Below are 17,548 nucleotides of genomic sequence, written 5' to 3'. Positions count from 1 at the left end.
CAGTCTGTCACTGCCTATTTTAAAACAAATTTCTGCAGTTATATGCAAAAACCCTCTTCCTTCTTTTCCCCTTTCACCTTCTCTTTGGCTTTGCTCTTGAAAACACTCAATCCATGTTGTGCAAAGTATCCCTAGGATGTACACCTGTAAAATCTGTATCCAGTATAGGGCTTTTCAGCTTAAATGGTTTGATACTGGAAAAGTTACAAGCAAGTGAAAATAGGTTTCATAATAAGTATCAAGCCACTGGTAATAGGACTGGTACTGGCCTCTGTTGTGGCATTGTGGAGACACCTTTTTGAGTACAGGAGCAGGAAACTGGCTGGTTTGAGAGTGGACTTCCTTCCCCCTCCATCCCAGGGACCTTTTTGGTGCTCTTTTGAAAAGAACCTTCACTCAAGACTGGGGATGGGTGTCTGATGCTTCATCCTTTGCCTTTATAAATAGTTCTTAGTATGGCACATAGATACTTGTGTTTCAGGGGCACTAAGCAAGCAGTCAGGTAGCATGCAGGACGCAGCTAGGCTGACGCCTGTTTGTGAATCCTGTTGTGTTTATCGGTGTTCCCTCTGCTACTTCAGACTTGAGACTTGCACTCCCTGAATTTGTTTCCGTAGTGGTTTTGCCAGTTGGCAAAAGCGTTGTTTGACTGACCTCTGACTACTAGAATAGAGAACTGTTGTCAGTGTGTTTTTAAAAACTTATCTGTCATTCCTAAGAGGGCATAAACCAGCAGTTTCCTTGGTAAATACTGAAGATAGTGGAGAATGGTTTGATAGTTCCCATCCAGAAAAGGAACATGGCAGGCTTTGGTGTTCTTAAACATCTGGAAAATTAACAGCCAATGTCCATCTAACCATGCAGTACACAGCTCACTCTTAATATTTTAAGATTTAAATTATTAAAACATATTCCAGTTCCAAATATAAGGGATTCCCCTGATGCCACTGGCAGCTCTCAAATTTATGAAAAACTGCATTATATTTAATTGTGATTTGGAGGTGTTATTTCACGTCATCAGCAAGTAAGGTAACTGCTGAAATTATTAATTTTTGCAAAAATACTGGATGTGTGATTAGACTGTAAAGTTTTAGAGATGGTGGAAATGTGTTTAGAATCCCCCGCCCCCCCCCCCCCCCCCCAATTTGTCTTCCAGCCAAAGCATCTTTCTGTAGTCCAAATTGTATCAAGTAAGTATGTTGTTGTTTTTATCATGGTGGTGTTGCCTCTGAACTTTATGAAAAGCACAGATTTAAAATCATAAAACCAGTTGTTGGTTACAGTTCTGCAGCTGTAAACCTAAAACAATTTTAATAAAATGCGTGGAGTCTTCCAGAGTAACACCACAGAACTTGTCCTGTATTTTAAAATTCTCTTGCTGTCCCTTAGAGCACATTCTGTATCAAAGTTCTGCATCTTCATCAGGAAACTCGATGTCTCATCTGTGCTGGGTCCACATCCCAACAAACCCTCACTTGGATCCATTAATTTAGCAAAATTAGAGTAGCTAAGCCCATGTGACCCAAGCAATCCCTTCTCAGTCCCGTCTGCTTCAAGACTACTTAGAGGAATCTTCAACAGAAGACTAGGTCTCTTGGACAAATTTTTGTTAGTGGAGATGTTCACACACACAGAAGTCAATTAAAATGTATTCCCTGTAGCAAAATTCAGCCTTATCCTGTCATTTGAACAAGTGATAGAGTAGGCACATCTCCCTTGCCTCATATAAGTGGCGAGGGACAGACGTCTCCCCTCAGTAGCTGTGCACGCTCCGAAGTGGTGACAAGGCCAGCTTCTGGGACCCCCGAGCTCCTCAATCCCCGGCATGTGCTGTCTTCTGCGGACAGCTTCTCGGTGACATCCTGACAGAAAAAGCCCCCCCAATGTGGCTGTGTGCTGGCAGCCCAACTCTGTCCTCTGGGAAGAAGAGTACTCTCTTAAAAAACTTAGGACTGTAGACATGTTTTGCAGGGTAGTGCAGAGGAACAAACAGCTTTGTCATCGAGGTCCCCGTCTCCTACGTATTCTGATACAGAAGAGGTACAGTAATATACGCTTTTCAGATCAGCTTCCTAGCAGTTGTGAATTACATACAATGGTTGTCTTCATTAGTGTGTACAGTTTTGTGCTGGAATAAAGTTAATAGGAACATATCAGAATAAATAAACTGAGCTTGTTATCAAAGCTAGACTTTGTCGAGCTTAACTTCAGCCTCTGAAATTAGGGATCTAGTCTAAACTCAGTATGGGATTCCTATGTAGTCAGTGAGAGTATGTTGACCAAGACAGCTGGGATGAATTCTCCCCTTACCTGTAAGGGGAACAGGTATCCGCACTTCTGGATGGGCACGTTGCATGAAATGGATCATACCGCATCTTTGGCTGGGTTTCTTAATGCAGGGGCCTGTGGAATAAGCAGCCGTCTCAGAGTGCACACTCACGCTGGAAGTTTTGTTCATGGCAGGTGTTTGTCTGAACATTGACAAACAGTCCTGCAGATTATTTTTTTTTCTTTCTTTTTCAGGGACGGATAGCGTGTGCCAATGTCCTAAGTGACCTTTATGCCATGGGGGTCACAGAATGCGACAACATGTTGATGCTCCTTGGAATCAGCAATAAAATGACAGATAGGGTAAGATCTTTGGTACTTGCTTTTGAAGGAAGACCCAAACAGCTAAGTGTGCTTAGAATGTATTTACCTTTAGGGTATTTTCCCCTCAAAGTTTGAACCCTTTTGAAGAGATGGTTTTGTTGAATGTCTCAGTTCATAGTATGAGTCTTGTCTCGTAAACATTCTAAGGTCACTTGCTAAAAGTTCAGTTTTCTGAGGCATTGTAGTCTTCTGCTGCTAATACCTTCATCTCCACTAAAATGGCGGCCCTACTTCTGTCAGTTCAGGACAATATTGCTCCAAGGCACCATTTGATTACCAATTCATGTATCAATCTGGATAGATACTTCTGGTTTGCTTATGCCAGCTTTGTAACATCTCTCTGAAGCAGAAGAAACTGAAATAGATTGCTGTTCTTTTTCTTTTTTTCTTTTTTGTTGTTTTGGTTTTTTGGGTTTTTTTTGTGGAAGTGACCAGCATGTATGTTTGTTTTGCTGTAGCAAAAAAGGGATGTTTTTTCTTAGAAGGAAGTAAGTTGAAACTTTGCAGATTAATGGAGGCCAAATGCAGTTTGATTTAACTTTGCCTTACTGCATCGCACTGCTGTGGCTGTACCTGATTACAACAGCAGGGTAGTTTTTCTGAATTTCCAGAACTCTGATTTCTTTACTTTCATATGACCTTTTGAAGAATGTTTCTTCAGCGTAAGAATGTCTCTTCAGCGTAAGAATGTCTCTTCAGCGTAAGAATGTCTCTTCACCTCTTTTAGAAAGAGCTGTAAAACCATAGCTCTACGGGATAACATGCAATTTTCAGGAGGCTAACCTCTTCCTAAGGCTGGCTTTTGTCATGAACTGTTTGCCATGAGGGCATTTGGCTTGAGTGGTTAAAACCCTGGACCAGTCTTGAAATGACTAGCACTGCTGTGTATGGAACTCTGACTTCTGTTTTGATCTCTAGGAAAGAGACAAAGTGATGCCTCTAATTATCCAGGGTTTCAAAGATGCAGCAGAAGAGGCAGGAACATCTGTTACTGGTGGCCAAACAGTGTTAAATCCCTGGATTGTTTTAGGAGGAGTGGCCACGACAGTCTGTCAGCCTAATGAATTTATAATGTAAGTTAAATCGGTAAACAATCAAAGGCACTGGTCTGAAGGGATACAGTAAAAAATCCTTTAAATACCATGTTGTGATCTTGCGATCTGTCTCCTGATGAATAAAGCAGTACCTTCTCCTGCTTGCATTTGTCCTTAGCACTCAACAGATGCCACATCTCTTCTGTACATACTTGCGTTTTTAAACAGGATGTCCTTCTACTTCTCCCCACCCCCCAGTATCTTTTAATCCTATTCACCTTTTGAAAGGAGAGTTAAGCTTCTAACCTTTTGAAGATTTTGAAGTATTGAAGACTGTTTTGGGACATAAATTTCTGTCATATTTATAAATACATTTTAAACCATCTCCCAGTTACCCTATTAATGGCTGTAGAGAACTACAGAATTGCTGTGTTTACAGCATTCTGTCCATTTAACAATAGCTGATTTTGAGTGTCCCACTGTGGCATGTTAGACTATACAAATGAATTTGTTTGTGATTGTAGCGATGGTTGTCTTATGCCCTGAAGTAACAAAGGTGAATTTTTTTCTCTATCCTATCTTACATCTCCAGTAAATTGAAAGAAAAGATGTTATTCTGTGTGTGTCTGACTGCAAGCATTGTTATATTCCAAGAAAGAAGGATTGGTACTTTTAAATAAGTTTGCAGCTTTTTGCTCAATAATATCCCATGGCAATGAATCCCAGAGGGTAGTTCTGCAATTAGTCAGTTTTTTAACTGTGCAACAAGATACATGGGTCTGTGAAAACGTAATTATCAGCACTTAATAACGTGTGTGAATCTCACTTTGTAACTAATATAAGAATTCTTTGTTTTCAGGCCAGACAATGCAGTGCCAGGAGATGTGCTTGTATTAACTAAACCCTTGGGAACACAAGTGGCTGTAGCTGTCCACCAGTGGCTAGATATTGTGAGTACACTGCAAAAAAAGAAATAGGGAAGAGGGGTGTGAGTTAAAGGTGACCTTCCTCATTCCCTCAAAACAACAAAGATGAGCAGGATAAGTACATTGAGGGCTCAGTGGGGAATGATCTACCACCTCTCTCTCTCCTTGGTGTGTCAGCCTTACCTGCTTATGTGCAAAACTCTTTTGGAATTGAGACAGTTTACTATTTTGTGCTTAGTGAGCCCATCTTAATTGCATCTAATTCTTAGTTAGTTCTCAGGCATTGCTGTAATAAACAAAGCTGTTTACTAACTGAACAACAGACTAGCACCCTGGGTAAAATTATGCCCTACTCCACCTGCCAAAGTAATTGGCAAAAGCTTATTGATGGCAATTAGGCCAAGATTGTTGTCTGTGTTCATGGGCTTTCTGCTTGTGTACATGGAAATATATCTACGTTTCACATGTATTACCCTGTGCATTCAATAAGAATATTTCTAGCAGCATTATGTATGTAGACATACTTCCATCTGTTACTTCAGGCAAAAATGTAACTACTGAACTGAAAAGTGACTGCAAAATTGGCATCTGCTTATGTTGTCTGGCTCCCAGTACGTGTCTTCAGAATTATAACTGCTCAGTTTACACTTTTAAAAGATACATCTTTTCTACTTTTGGGACTACTGAGCCAATAGACTGGCAGAGGATTGAGCTGGAATCTACTTTGTTTTGGCTGTTGGCCACTACATTGTCAGATGAATTCTAATTACAAAGCTTGTGCTAGCAAAAGTGGGAGAGAACCAGCTTAAACCTTCATTGGAGTCTGAAGCGTGAGCAACAAAAAAAAATATTTTTCTCCTTCTTCATAGGGTCTGGCCTAGCAATTTTGACCTCTGCAGAATCCTGCGTTTTCCAATCAGATATAAGGATCAGGGCCTCAGATAATCTTGATATGAAAATGATGTGAAACAACAAGACACCAATTTTATAGTACGTTTTCTGGCCATAATCTTACTTCTTAACATATCTATTATTGTACTGACAGACAGACTTGCAAATTAAGGATATTCTGAATTTCCACATATTTCAAGTACTTCTAATTTCCTTAACTGTCAACCAGAAACACTTTCTGGTCTGAAAAATGAGTACAGCAAGGAAATCAATCCTCCTATTATGTGTAAACAGCATATATCTTTGATTGTGTTAGGAAAATTTCTGAGTAGCTGTGCTGTCTTTTCTTAGCTTTGTTTTCTGAAACAGTAGGGAAAGTGAAACTAGAATTACCCATCACAAATCCACCCATAAATCAAATTTCGGTAGGGAATTTGACTTTGTATTGAGAAGTATGTGGGAGAAGGTACATAGTACAGCAAGTTTATGCGTAGGCAAGAAAGGAAAACTGGAGTGTAGAGATACGTGGCTGCAACGCAAATTAAAAAAAAACCAACCTAAAAGCTGAGTTATTTAAACAGAGCAGTAGCAAATGAGTTCCTGGTGACAAGTGACAGGAAAACCCAAATGGAGGCAAAATTTGTCCTCCTTACTTGGTTGCTGCCAGCATCGTTGTGCAGCCAAGCCCCAGCTGTGTTGCTGGCAGCAGCTGCCATAGGGTGCAGAGGAAGAGACTGCAAAGAGTCTGCAGGGAGCTGGGCCCCATCGGGGCCCCAGGTGACCAGGTCAGGGATGTGCTAGGTGTGATAAAGCTGTTTGATGTGGCTTTGGCTGCCAGGCTGATGATGTGAACTGATTAGGCTGGTCCACAGCTAGGAACTGGCATCCCTTTGCCTTTTCCTCTTTCACCTGAAAGGCACAAAAGGGATTGCTGGGATGTGCCCCTTCAGAAGGTGTTTTCTAGCCCTTGCTGTTGTCTACAGACCCTTACCATTTGGAAATCTAAGCTTGCTTTTAAAAGTTTGGGGATTTTTGTGAGCTTTTCTGCCTTTGTTTCCTGTCTACTAGCCCCAGTACCTGATTGCTGTAGTGGAGAGGAATTTGCATCTAATTTGTATCCTACCTGTGTTTGTGGCTCTTCGATCCTCATCCTTGAGTTCTGCTTCCACCTCATTTGTGATTTCCATTCCCATCATCCGACCAGTTTCCATCACATGATCAGCCTCAGAACTGTGTTTTTGAAAACTAAGGCAGAATGACTGTTCAGGTTTTTCATTCATACCCGCAGTAAGAATAATCACTATTCTGTCCCCTCTCGAGTAGCTCCAACAGCCTTTTTTTTTTTTTTTTTTTTTAACATGCTCTCTCTCTTAATTGGTCAGACCCAGTTCAACCTAATTTCAGAAGCTCTGATCTTACTGCTATACTTCCTTGCTCTTTAACAAATTATTTGTTTTGGCTGACCAGTCTTTCCCCCTGCTGCTGTTTCTGGATTCTCTCTTACACCCCCCAGAGTCAGCACTCATTCTTTGACAAGATCCTTCCCCAGTGCTGCATCATATACCAGTTCTTAGTAGTTTTTTGCACCTTTGGTTTAGTAAGAAGTTTGTTCTATGCATTTATTCTATGGAATGGCAGTGTAGGCATTGTGGCTTCAAAAATCCTATTTTTGTTAACTTTCAGTTCTCTGTAATTTTATTTCCATTGCAAAAAAGAAGAAAATTAAACCAGTTTGTAGTGTTGCTCTTAACAGCTAAATGGTTGCTTTGTTTCATTCTGGATCTGGAATTACTTCAGCTTTGAATGAAACAATTGCCCTTTATAAAGGTACCACTTCCTAAATTGTTCTGAGGCCGTTTTGGGATGACAAGCATTGCTCAGAATGTGATGGAGGCATGAGTCCATACAAGACACTGGAGAATGGGTGGAAGTAGATGCTGGTATTAAACTGTAAAGGAACTGTTATGAAACTGCCTTAATCCTAACTCACTAGAGTGATAACATCCTGCCTTAGCATACATTCCTCAGATCTGGACTTGTGGATATCAGTGGCCTTTCTTGATCAAAGCATCCAGATGTGAAATCAAGAATTTTCTTTTAAAAAAAGAAGAAGCCAGAGATTACAAATCTCAACATCCAGCAACAAAGTTCTTTTCCTTTGGTTGCGGAGTTCAAGCCAGAGAGTTGCCTTGAAGGAGTTCTTTGCCCTAGGGCAGGTTATTCCACTCCACCCTGCTGCTGAAAGCAAGATTTGAAGTGCTTAGTGCCTAATAGATCTTTAAATGAACTTCCCCTGGGTACAGCAGAGTAAGACACACAACTCTGAATGTCGAACCTTTGGCCCTCTTTAACTGAGTGTAAAAAAAAAAAAATTAGTACAGTTTGGATGAAGGATTTTTTTTTTCAAGTGGTAAGGGTGTGCTTTAAAATATACAGCTGAAAATCTAAAAGAATCCTCTTTATTTCATCCATTAGCCAGAAAAGTGGAATAAAATCAAACTAGTGGTGACGCAAGAAGATGTAGAACTAGCATACCAGGAAGCAATGATGAATATGGCACGACTGAACAGAACAGGTAAGAAGAGGTGTGTGTGTTGGGGGGACGGAGGGGAGGTTATGGGTTTTTCCAATTCCATACTTAATTTCATTTCACTGCTGTGGGGAAATGTGACACAGCTGCTTTATCCCTTCCTTCTGCCCCATCTTTCTGCTGTTCAGTGTTTGTGAAACAAGCAAATTAAAATCAAACGCCCTTTTGTAATTATACAGCAAAAACACAAATGCTGCTGGAGATGATTATGACTCATGTGAGTGCTGCAAGTAACAACCCAGTGAGTTAGAGGATGTTTTAAAGGGAAATATATTGGATTTGTTCCTTCTTATCTTCTATGCCTAGAGAACTCGTGAGGGCTTGACGGTAATAAGGTTAAAAAAATTCGAAATAGAATAAAAAAGGAAAAGCTCCTCATTTTTGTATGCTTCAATTTAAATTTTTATTTTTTAATTTTGTCATGGTATGTGCTTCCCAAAGTGTGGAATATGTAGTGCGTGTTTTCTGTTTTGTTGGGGTTTTTTTCCTGTTTTTGTGGGTTTATTTTCTTTTCTTTTAATTTTGGTAGGAGGAAGGTTCTGCTTTTACTGTAGAACTTTTAATCCAGGATTTCCTTTTGTTCAAAGTATCTTTGGAGGAGCAGAGAATTGAATTGGGTGTTTCTTTACTTCTCAGTTGAAGGAACAGGGATAGTTAAATATCTCTTCTCCCATTTATTCAGTTTTCATTTGGTATTTGTTATGTCATCCCACTGGTTTTTCATTCTTTCACAAAGTCTTCCAGGAAAAATAAATGACCAGGATTGTCTTATGGAAAAGAACTCGGTCCTGCTCATGTATTGGGAAGCACCAAACAAGGGCAAAGCATTCTTGGTTTTGTTTTTCTCCACTCACTCTTGTTGGGCACTTTTAAATATTCTTAACTGGAGCTATTGTCTGCATACAGAGGTGCCCTTCTCCCACCCACGGCTCTGTAGTTGCAAATGCCCAAGAATTTCATGAATGCATAGGTGGGGAGGCTGGGGCCCTTCCCCTATGACCTGCAGGCTTTGTTCTTAAGCTCTTAGACTTCAAGTGTCCAGAACTTAAGTTCTGATGTGATTGTTTTATGGAGTGGCAGGGGAAGAGATGTGACAAAACTGACCCAGGATGAGTCTGGTCCTTGCCCTTAATGAAGCAAAGCTGAGCTCAGAGCCTCTCTGGCCCTCAACTTTGGGAAGTCTGAATCTGGAGTAAAACCCTGTTTCTTAGACTGCTAATATAAATTAGTAGCACATGTCTAACAGCAGCATGCTCATAAATACAATTTGGGTGCTGGATTTTCTGCACGATCGAATACCTTAAATACAAGTTGAAGTTTTTAAGGATTACATGCAGTATTGGTGAATTCCAGTTCCATTCAAGCATGATTTTTTTTTTTATTATTAATTTAAACAGTAACCCAACCTGATTCGAATTAAAGGTGTGCAACTTCATTCAAACTGTGCACAATATTGTCGAAGCATTGCTTTTCCTGATATTTTTTTTTTCTGATTTGTTTTTTCTCCCTCCCTCTATTGTAGCTGCTGGACTCATGCACACTTTCAATGCACATGCGGCTACAGACATCACAGGATTTGGAATCCTGGGGCATGCACAAAACCTTGCCAAGCAGCAGCGAAATGAGGTGTCCTTTGTTATTCATAACCTTCCTGTTCTTGCTAAAATGGCTGCTGTCAGTAAGGCTTGCGGCAATATGTTTGGCCTCATGCATGGGACTTGTCCAGAGACTTCAGGTAGGTGACAGTTGTACCACCCTCTTCCTTGCCTACCCCTCCAAGTTAGAATTTAATAATGTTACAAATGTACAAATCATGTGCTTTGCATTCAGTCACAGTTGGTTTGGCGTATAGCCAAGCTAATGAGCATTAACCACACAACTGTTCACAATTAACTTCTTTAGCCTAACTTCCAAACCACCATCCTATTCTGAATGCCTTCTACTTCCTTATAACACACTATTATAGAAACCCTTGCTGTATCTAGAACGTTTTGCAGTTAGAAGTTAGTGATGATTCTGAATTCTTTTGAAACCTATTTTTCTCTTAGCTGTTAACTCCAGAGCAGTGAATATCTGAAAATCCCAGCACAGCTGACACAGTTTTCTCAAAGGTAAAGCCACCTGCAGTAGGTTTGCCAGTCAAATGAGTGGTGTTTTGTTTTTCATTATGAATATGTGTGAAGTTTTGTGCTGAATGGGCCAGTCTTGGTGACTGAGGCCTTCTCTGTCCACAGCATACGGATATCCAAGAATATAGATTGTCTCCCTTAAATTTATGAAATCTGACTTTAAGGGACTGTGACTAGCAGGAAAAAAAAAAAAAAAGAATTTGGTCTCTGACCCATTCATTACTTGTTCTCTATTTAATAAAGCTGCCACTTGCAGTGACAATGAATATAACAGCCGTGTACTGAGAATCGGGCTATGGACAAACATTTAAACAGTCATCAGGTGATAAGAACTTTGGATGTTTTTGAAGTTGTCTTATTAAGTGTAGGCCACTTTGACTAGCGTGATCACTGTCTGCTGCTGGAAGTCTCTATACTTCATTTTCCCCTTGAATCTTCTGTCCTGTTCCATTTTGTTTTTCTTCTTTAATCTGAATTTTCTTTCTCTTTGGGAAATGGAGACGATGTAGCAACAAATCCGTCTTTTTCTCTTATCTCATTTCCCCACCCTCTTCCTGCTCTCCAAAAGTATTATCCAAGTTCTCTGCAGTTCACAACAGAGGGGGCCCCTTGAAGCAAAACAGTCCGAAGATCTGGAAAGAAGCACCACAGTGAGAGCCATAAACTTTTCCCCTAGTGAATACACAGCTTACCATGATCTGTGGAATTGTTCCTTAGCCATCTGTGTTTAAACAGACACTCTGTCCTACAGAGACTGTATGGCTCAGATGATGTGTAATAGGATATGGGACGTGAACCCTTTCAAGAGTTCAAATCCAGCGTCAGCAGAGACCAGAAATATCTGGTGGCAGTTTGGCAAGCTGTGTCAGTAAGGTTGGTAGCACCAGACAGATTCTTACTACCCAGGAGTCCACATAACCAGCATGCTAGAAGCATTTGTTATCAGTTGCAAAGAGTCCAAAAAATAGCGTGGACGCAGAGCTGGAACGGTAAGATGATCTTTCAGGTGAGTGGCTGTGGTAGAGGTTTGTATAGCAGCTGGCATGGGAATGGTTTAGCTGCAAACTGAGTGCGTGAGTTCAGAGCTGCCCATCCTGCACCCTGGGGATATCCGGTTCTGTCTTTTGACTGAAGGAATGTAAAACGGTGCGGATGTACGCACTGCTGTGAGAGTACTTGGAAGTGGAAAACAGTCGACTTCAGAATCTCTTTTGGGACTGAGAGCAAGAAGTGTCTTTGAAATGCTGAACTGCTTATGTTTCAACATAGATAGATGATGATGAAAAAACCAGCAAGACATATCTGGTTATTTGTGAACTTGAGTGCCTCAAAACATGTATATTTGATTTCATTATGGTGTTGCATTTCTCGCATTAGAGGTGGCTATAGGGATATGCTACAGGGCTGTGTCTGCCAAATATTAGAAAGATCCATAGCCACGTGGACACAATAGCTCTGGTCTGAAAGCTATATAACTGCTGTCCCATAGGCTTTTGGCTTATGCTGGATAGCCTGACACATTGCAGCAGTACGTATTAGCTTGGGCATAGTGCGCTGGGATGGCTTATGAGCATTCAGACCCAGGCTGTGTGCACACTTCATGTCCTGGGGTTGATTTATACAAAGGCAACCATCTGCCTTGTTGCGCCTGTATATCCAGTTGTGAGGATGCCTTTTGGGGGGCTCCTCAAGGCTGTTCATATCGTAATACAGATATGCTCTTTCTCTGTTGTCTTAAACTTCCAGAAATGCTCTGTCTGTAGCTTCCTCAGTTGTGAACAGATGTTTTTCAGCAGAGTGGGCAGGGAATGAGAAATTTACTGGAAAACTATTTGAATGGATTTTAAGACTGTTGTGGGTTTTTTTCCAGTGTGCATTTGCTGGGCACCTGTTGACAAAAGTCAGTGTTGGAAAGATCTATTATGTCATCTGTTCCATCCTCCATGCACTCTTGCTTATGGTGTATTTTCTTAAAATTGCAGTTTTACATGATTTTGCACTCTCTTTTAGGTAACTCTTTGGTAAAGGTTAAACTTGCAATCAGGCAGTTAGTTTCAAAAAACTTAATTCTGTTTATTAGAGGGGCTGCTTGCAGAAATAAGTTACAAAGTTACTCTACATGGGATATTCATGTACGTGTGTATTTTTGCCAGTCCTCTGCTAATAAACTGTTGGCTGGTGTTGGCCAACCTTTTTAGTGTAGTAGAGGTATCTCAACAACACAGTGTTTGTGCAGATTTTGCGTAAATAGGCAGATGGGTAGAAAAGAAGGGCTATGTTAGTGCCATGACAAGAGGCAAGGTTAATGATCTCATCCTTTTGTTAGTCATTGTGGGAGAAAGCCACTAGCAGGAGCAAGGACACTTGGTTTTATTTCATGAATTGTTTGTATCTCTGCTCTTAATTGCAAAGCTTTGTCTAGTCCGCTTTTGAAGTTTTCTGTCCAGTTCCCTGCTTGCACTAGAACAGTTAAAACCAACAATGTTCAAAACCTCCTACCAAAAAAATGCTTAAATTTTTAGAAAGGTAAACCAAGACAGATACCAAGTGTCCTTTCAAGGCCCAAAATAAGCGTGCAGCGAGCTCAAACCACCACAGCCATTTGTTCATTCTGTTTGCAGCCCATTTGCTTTGTCTTCAGCAGTGGCTGACACAGACCTCAAACTTGGTATGCCATGAAATACTGCTTGCTTCAGTGCAGAGTGGCACTGCTGCTTCATTTTCTACAGCCACGTTGCAACAACTTAAACTTCTGGTGGGTGTGACTTTGCACAGGTGAAGACTTCTTGTAGTTGTCCATGGGACAAAAAAAGGCAGTAACATAAAATAGACTAAAGCACATAGCGGAAAACCTTAAGGACTTACCCAAAGGGCTAAAGAGACTGGTCAATCTACCAGAGAAATAATTATAATCCCTGCAGACAGGAATCCTACTACTGATCAAGAGTAGCCTTTAGCCTCTATTAAGGGTTATTGATCGAGCTGTGGGATACAGCCTGTAGGTGGGAAGTGAATTTTGATTGGAAACTGAGATTTTGTACATTTTTCTGATCTTGCCAAAGAATGTTAACAGGGTATGCATACAAGTGATACAAAATTGCAGAAAGAGGGTGTGTGGGGAAAAGAGAATTGAGTGAAGATACTCTTATGCTCTTTCTTATTTCCTTTTTCACCTTACTTTTGTTCCTCCTTTCTGGCTAGTTAGCACGTTCTGTGCGCTACCACTTGTAAACCTCTTCCCTGACTCGCTTGCACCACGACATAAGTTTCTCTTCAATTTGATTTAGAGCCTTCCATAGGAATGGCACATAATTCCTTTGCAATTGATTTGTCTGTTACATCTGGAGTAGCTTAAACACTGTCTTTCAAGCTTCTGGGGGTTTTTTATTGTTTTTAATGGAAGTACCTGGATGTTATGTTCTGAAATGTCTGAGAGAGGCAGGCATTCTTCTGGATGGCACACTCGTTTGCTTCATATAGAACCTAAAAAATAACTTTCACACTTCCATGTATCCTTATAAATAATTCCTCATATTCAATAGCTGTTTCTTTCTCACAGGCTTAAATTAAAAGTGTCTTTAGTCACCAGTGAGAGGACTGTTTGCTTGGAAAAGCAAACATAAAGGTGCCTGCCCAAGGTGCTAAGAAGCTAAGGGCCGCAGAGGAGAGGTGGCACTGAACGCAGGGTGGCCAGCTCAGCAGGTGGCCCCTTGCCCCCAGGCTTGGCTCCGAGCTGGTGGCACGATTTGTGCTGCTGGCTGCTGGCGGCTGCCCTTCGCCTGGGCAAGAAGACTTTGGGTCAAATAACTCTTTAAAAGTAAGCAAGCCTCAGCATATGCCCGAATTCCTGTTTGAGTGAATATACTTTCTTGCCTGTGTTATCCAAACATTTTCCAATGGGAGATGATATTTTAACAGCCCTTACAAGAGGCTGCTGTGTGGTCAGAATACAGCACAGTGTACAGATGCAAGCTGCACAAACTGCATGTAGCACACAATGCTTTGAGGTTTAATTACTCATCTGCAGATGAGTTCGCTGCTCTGTGTTGCAGTTCTTCACATGTTTGCAATATAGCATAAATGTAAAAAAGGTAAGGGATATAGAAAAGCTGAATACTCTAATAATAAAGGGTAGCACCAAAACATTTAATGATTTGGTCAGAGCCTCCTGGAAATTTGTGCCAAAGCTGACAATGAAACTCATTCTAGTAAATTCACTTGCCAAGCCACCTTTTCCAGTGCTTTGGGATTCTTCAAATGGAAGTGTTCTTAGGTTTAATAACTGAATGGTGAGCTTGCTAACTAGTTATTGTGCTGCTTCTGAAAAGCGTTGATTAGTAAATAAAATATTTTTCAGCTGTCTCTGAGAAAAAAATCTTATGGGAAAGGCTAAAAAAGGTTAGAAAATTCTCTAAGAAAGGGTTCAAAAGGACCATCACAGGGAGCACTGGTTCAAGTCTATGTTTAATTTTCTGCCTCTTGCATTCTCTGGTAATAGTCCCTACTTTGATGAATGATTTCATTGTGGGCAATGGGATTACTTGCAGAATCAGCTGCTACCAATATGTGGTTATAGGTATCTGAATATGACCTTTATCCAAAATGTTTCTGTGCAGAGGCACTTTGCAGTCCTCTGTTGGAAGTTTACAATGCCAGTGTTGTTTCAGTATGTCATTCATTGGCATCAGTATGATTTCCTTTTGCCAACATCTTTTGTGTGTATTTGGCTTCATTTACATACCCACTAAACACTGAATTCAGGCACAAACTTCTTTCTGTAAAGCAAGAGCTCAGATTTCCACTGTGTCTTCTCTTGGAGTCCTTGGAGTTCGACAGAATCCACTGAAGTCACCAGGTGCTTGTCTAAATAGGGATTTGGCAGATCAAGGTTGAAATGCTTTGCAATCAGACGTTTTAATGCTCTGCTTTTTTTCTTTGCAGGAGGCCTTCTCATCTGTTTACCACGAGAACAGGCAGCACGTTTCTGTGCCGAGATCAAGTCTCCAAAATATGGCGAAGGTCACCAAGCATGGATTATCGGCATTGTAGAGAAGGGCAACCGCACAGCCAGAATTATAGACAAACCACGAATCATTGAAGTCGCACCACAGGTGGCCACTCAGAACGTGAACCCAACGCCCGGTGCCACCTCTTAATATAGATGAAATAGCTGTTTGTTTTTAAATAGATCTATTCCTTTATCATCCTACAACTTAAAGAACTGTAAAAAGAAAAGAAAACTTGTTGTGTCTGCACATCTGGTGGCCTTAGGTCAGTTTATGAGTGGATACAATTAATAAAATAAAATCCATTGCCTTTTTTTCCTGTTACATTAACTGAAGATGCACCTAATCTTGAGGCAGCTTCTGAGTTGAGAATTATATTGTTATCCAATACTGTTGATTCATTTTGAATCTTTAGACACTTATCTCTTGCCGCATAGGCTCTTTTTAAAGGTGCTTTCACGTAGCACAGACATTACCAGTAGTAGTGTCAAATAGCAGTTTGTGTCCTTTCATTATATGTATATTTATCATAAGTCTAATTTTGATGCCTTGAGTGATATTCCAGAAAGGCAATAAATTGATAAGCGACACAGTGGGTATACCCAGTAGTAAGAGAGTTGCATGATTACATTCAATCTTTGATTTTTTTTTTTTTTTTTTTTTTTTTTTTTTTGTAAGGTTTAGTCTTACCAAGAGCATCTACGACCCTGGACATTGCTTGGGTAGTGCACTATGTTTAAACAAGCAAGTGCTGACTTTGCATGGAAGGCGCTTCAGAGTCGAAGGAGTCATTCTTGATTTCATTATTTGTAGACCTGACAATATTTACTGTATTATCAATGATTGTTTTCTTTATTGATAGTAAGGAAAAATAATTCTTTTTTTGCAATGTGATTGGATGTGCTATAGTGCAACAAAGGTTTTGCAGACCAAAAGGAGGTTACTGTATAATATTCATTTACAATTCACTATATAAATAACTACACAAATAATTTTTAAATATAATCAAACTAAAATAAACCTCTGTTCTGTGGATGGTAGTGTTTAATACATTTTATATTTTGTATAGTGATTACAAGCCTTTTTTGTTTCTTTAAAATCAGCAGCTGTTTAGTATAATTCTTAGTATTATTTCGTTCTTTGCTCAGATACATTTTTCTGCACGCTTTCGTGATCTGTGTTTAAAATCTACATTGCCAACATTGCAGCTTGAACTTAAGCTTGTTATTCAAAATAAATATTTAATTTTTTTTATTGCTCTTGTATAAGTGCATGAACTTTTTTGATTCCTAGCTGCATTACAAACTGGAAAGAGGATGAATCCTCATTTTTTTATTTTATTGCAAGTGTAATTATATTGATAATTGTTATTACTCCTTTGGTCAATTCTGCAAGCTGTGATGTCCAGTGGTAATCTAGAATATCTCTGCCTGCATGCCAAAGTTGGGGGCAAGTAGGTTATCTCCAAGTATATTATCCACTTTATTTTGTTTATTTTACTTATCAGCACAAAGTATGCAACGGTTTTGAATTGTTTCCTCTGCAAGTCCTCCTGGCTGTGCCTGCTGTAAGCTAGATGAGGGTTCGTGAGCAGCTCTGTAAGTGGAACGGATGCTGAAACCCATCTTTTCCCCGACGGCACGGTAAGCTGCCCCGTTGCAGCAGGCTCGCTGCTAACTCTGCTCTGCCGAGCACACCATGCGGATGGGACTGAGTGCGCTTCACTGAACCAGCTCTTTTCAAGGCTTACCCAGATTGTGGAATTCACTCCTTGACATTCAGACCAGGAAGAAGAAAATCTTGGATAATCATTACTGCTACCAGCACGAATTACAAGGGCTTCCGTCTATAAAAAATGAGTCACTAGAGATGAACCAGTCTTGTGCATCATGCAAGGTTTAAATTTCCAGTCTTGCTCCTAGTGACCACTGTGGCAAAACTTGGCTCATCTTTTCCACTCAGCAGTGTTCTCGACAGACACCTTTTGCAAAGCTAGATGGTTGGTTGGGTTTGGTTTTTTTTCTTTCTTTTTTTCCCCATTGTGAGTAGCCTAAACCACGCAGAACCTCACACTCCTTTTTCCTGGAGAAGAAATCTGCGAGTTACATGTTCACCACAAAACCTCAAAGCGGTAACTGAGTTTTTGACTTTGCTTTGGGGGGAAAAAAAAAAATAAAATTGTTAGGTTTTCCACAGCAGTTCTGAAAATAAAGCATCAAAACCCAATTGTCTGTGCAAAAAATACTGAGTTAGTTCCTTTTTTTTCCTGCCGTTTTGTGAACTTTGTTTTGTATCCTGATAAAAAAAAACGTGGAACTGG

The 17,548-nt window shown here is 40.3% G+C and overlaps 2 protein-coding genes across 10 annotated transcripts in view; one reads left to right on the top strand and one right to left on the bottom strand.

Moving 5' to 3' along the window:
* Positions 1 to 17,548, bottom strand: part of PRPF18 (pre-mRNA processing factor 18) — a 222,468-nt gene that overhangs the window by 106,017 nt on the left and 98,903 nt on the right. The gene's annotated exons all lie outside the window — the stretch shown is intronic.
* Positions 1 to 17,548, top strand: part of SEPHS1 (selenophosphate synthetase 1) — a 26,760-nt gene extending 9,212 nt beyond the window's left edge. For 5 of the 8 annotated variants that reach the window (XM_069801632.1, XM_069801633.1, XM_069801634.1 and 2 more), the window contains 6 exons: positions 2,524 to 2,631; positions 3,571 to 3,725; positions 4,546 to 4,636; positions 7,979 to 8,078; positions 9,616 to 9,828; positions 15,164 to 16,482. In XM_069801632.1, the coding sequence (XP_069657733.1) occupies positions 2,524 to 2,631; positions 3,571 to 3,725; positions 4,546 to 4,636; positions 7,979 to 8,078; positions 9,616 to 9,828; positions 15,164 to 15,378 (882 nt within the window). In that variant the 3' untranslated portion in view covers positions 15,379 to 16,482. Of the gene's footprint in view, positions 1 to 2,523; positions 2,632 to 3,570; positions 3,726 to 4,545; positions 4,637 to 7,978; positions 8,079 to 9,615; positions 9,829 to 10,141; positions 10,205 to 15,163; positions 16,483 to 16,735 lie in introns of those variants that run through there. The other 3 variants (XR_011327712.1, XR_011327711.1, XM_069801635.1) reach the window with 3 other exon arrangements.

This window comes from Haliaeetus albicilla, chromosome 14 (genome assembly GCF_947461875.1).
Source record: "Haliaeetus albicilla chromosome 14, bHalAlb1.1, whole genome shotgun sequence".
Classification (NCBI taxonomy): domain Eukaryota; kingdom Metazoa; phylum Chordata; class Aves; order Accipitriformes; family Accipitridae; genus Haliaeetus; species Haliaeetus albicilla.
The sequence above is the reverse complement of the archived record's forward strand: the minus strand, read 5'-3'. Positions and strand labels throughout refer to the sequence as shown.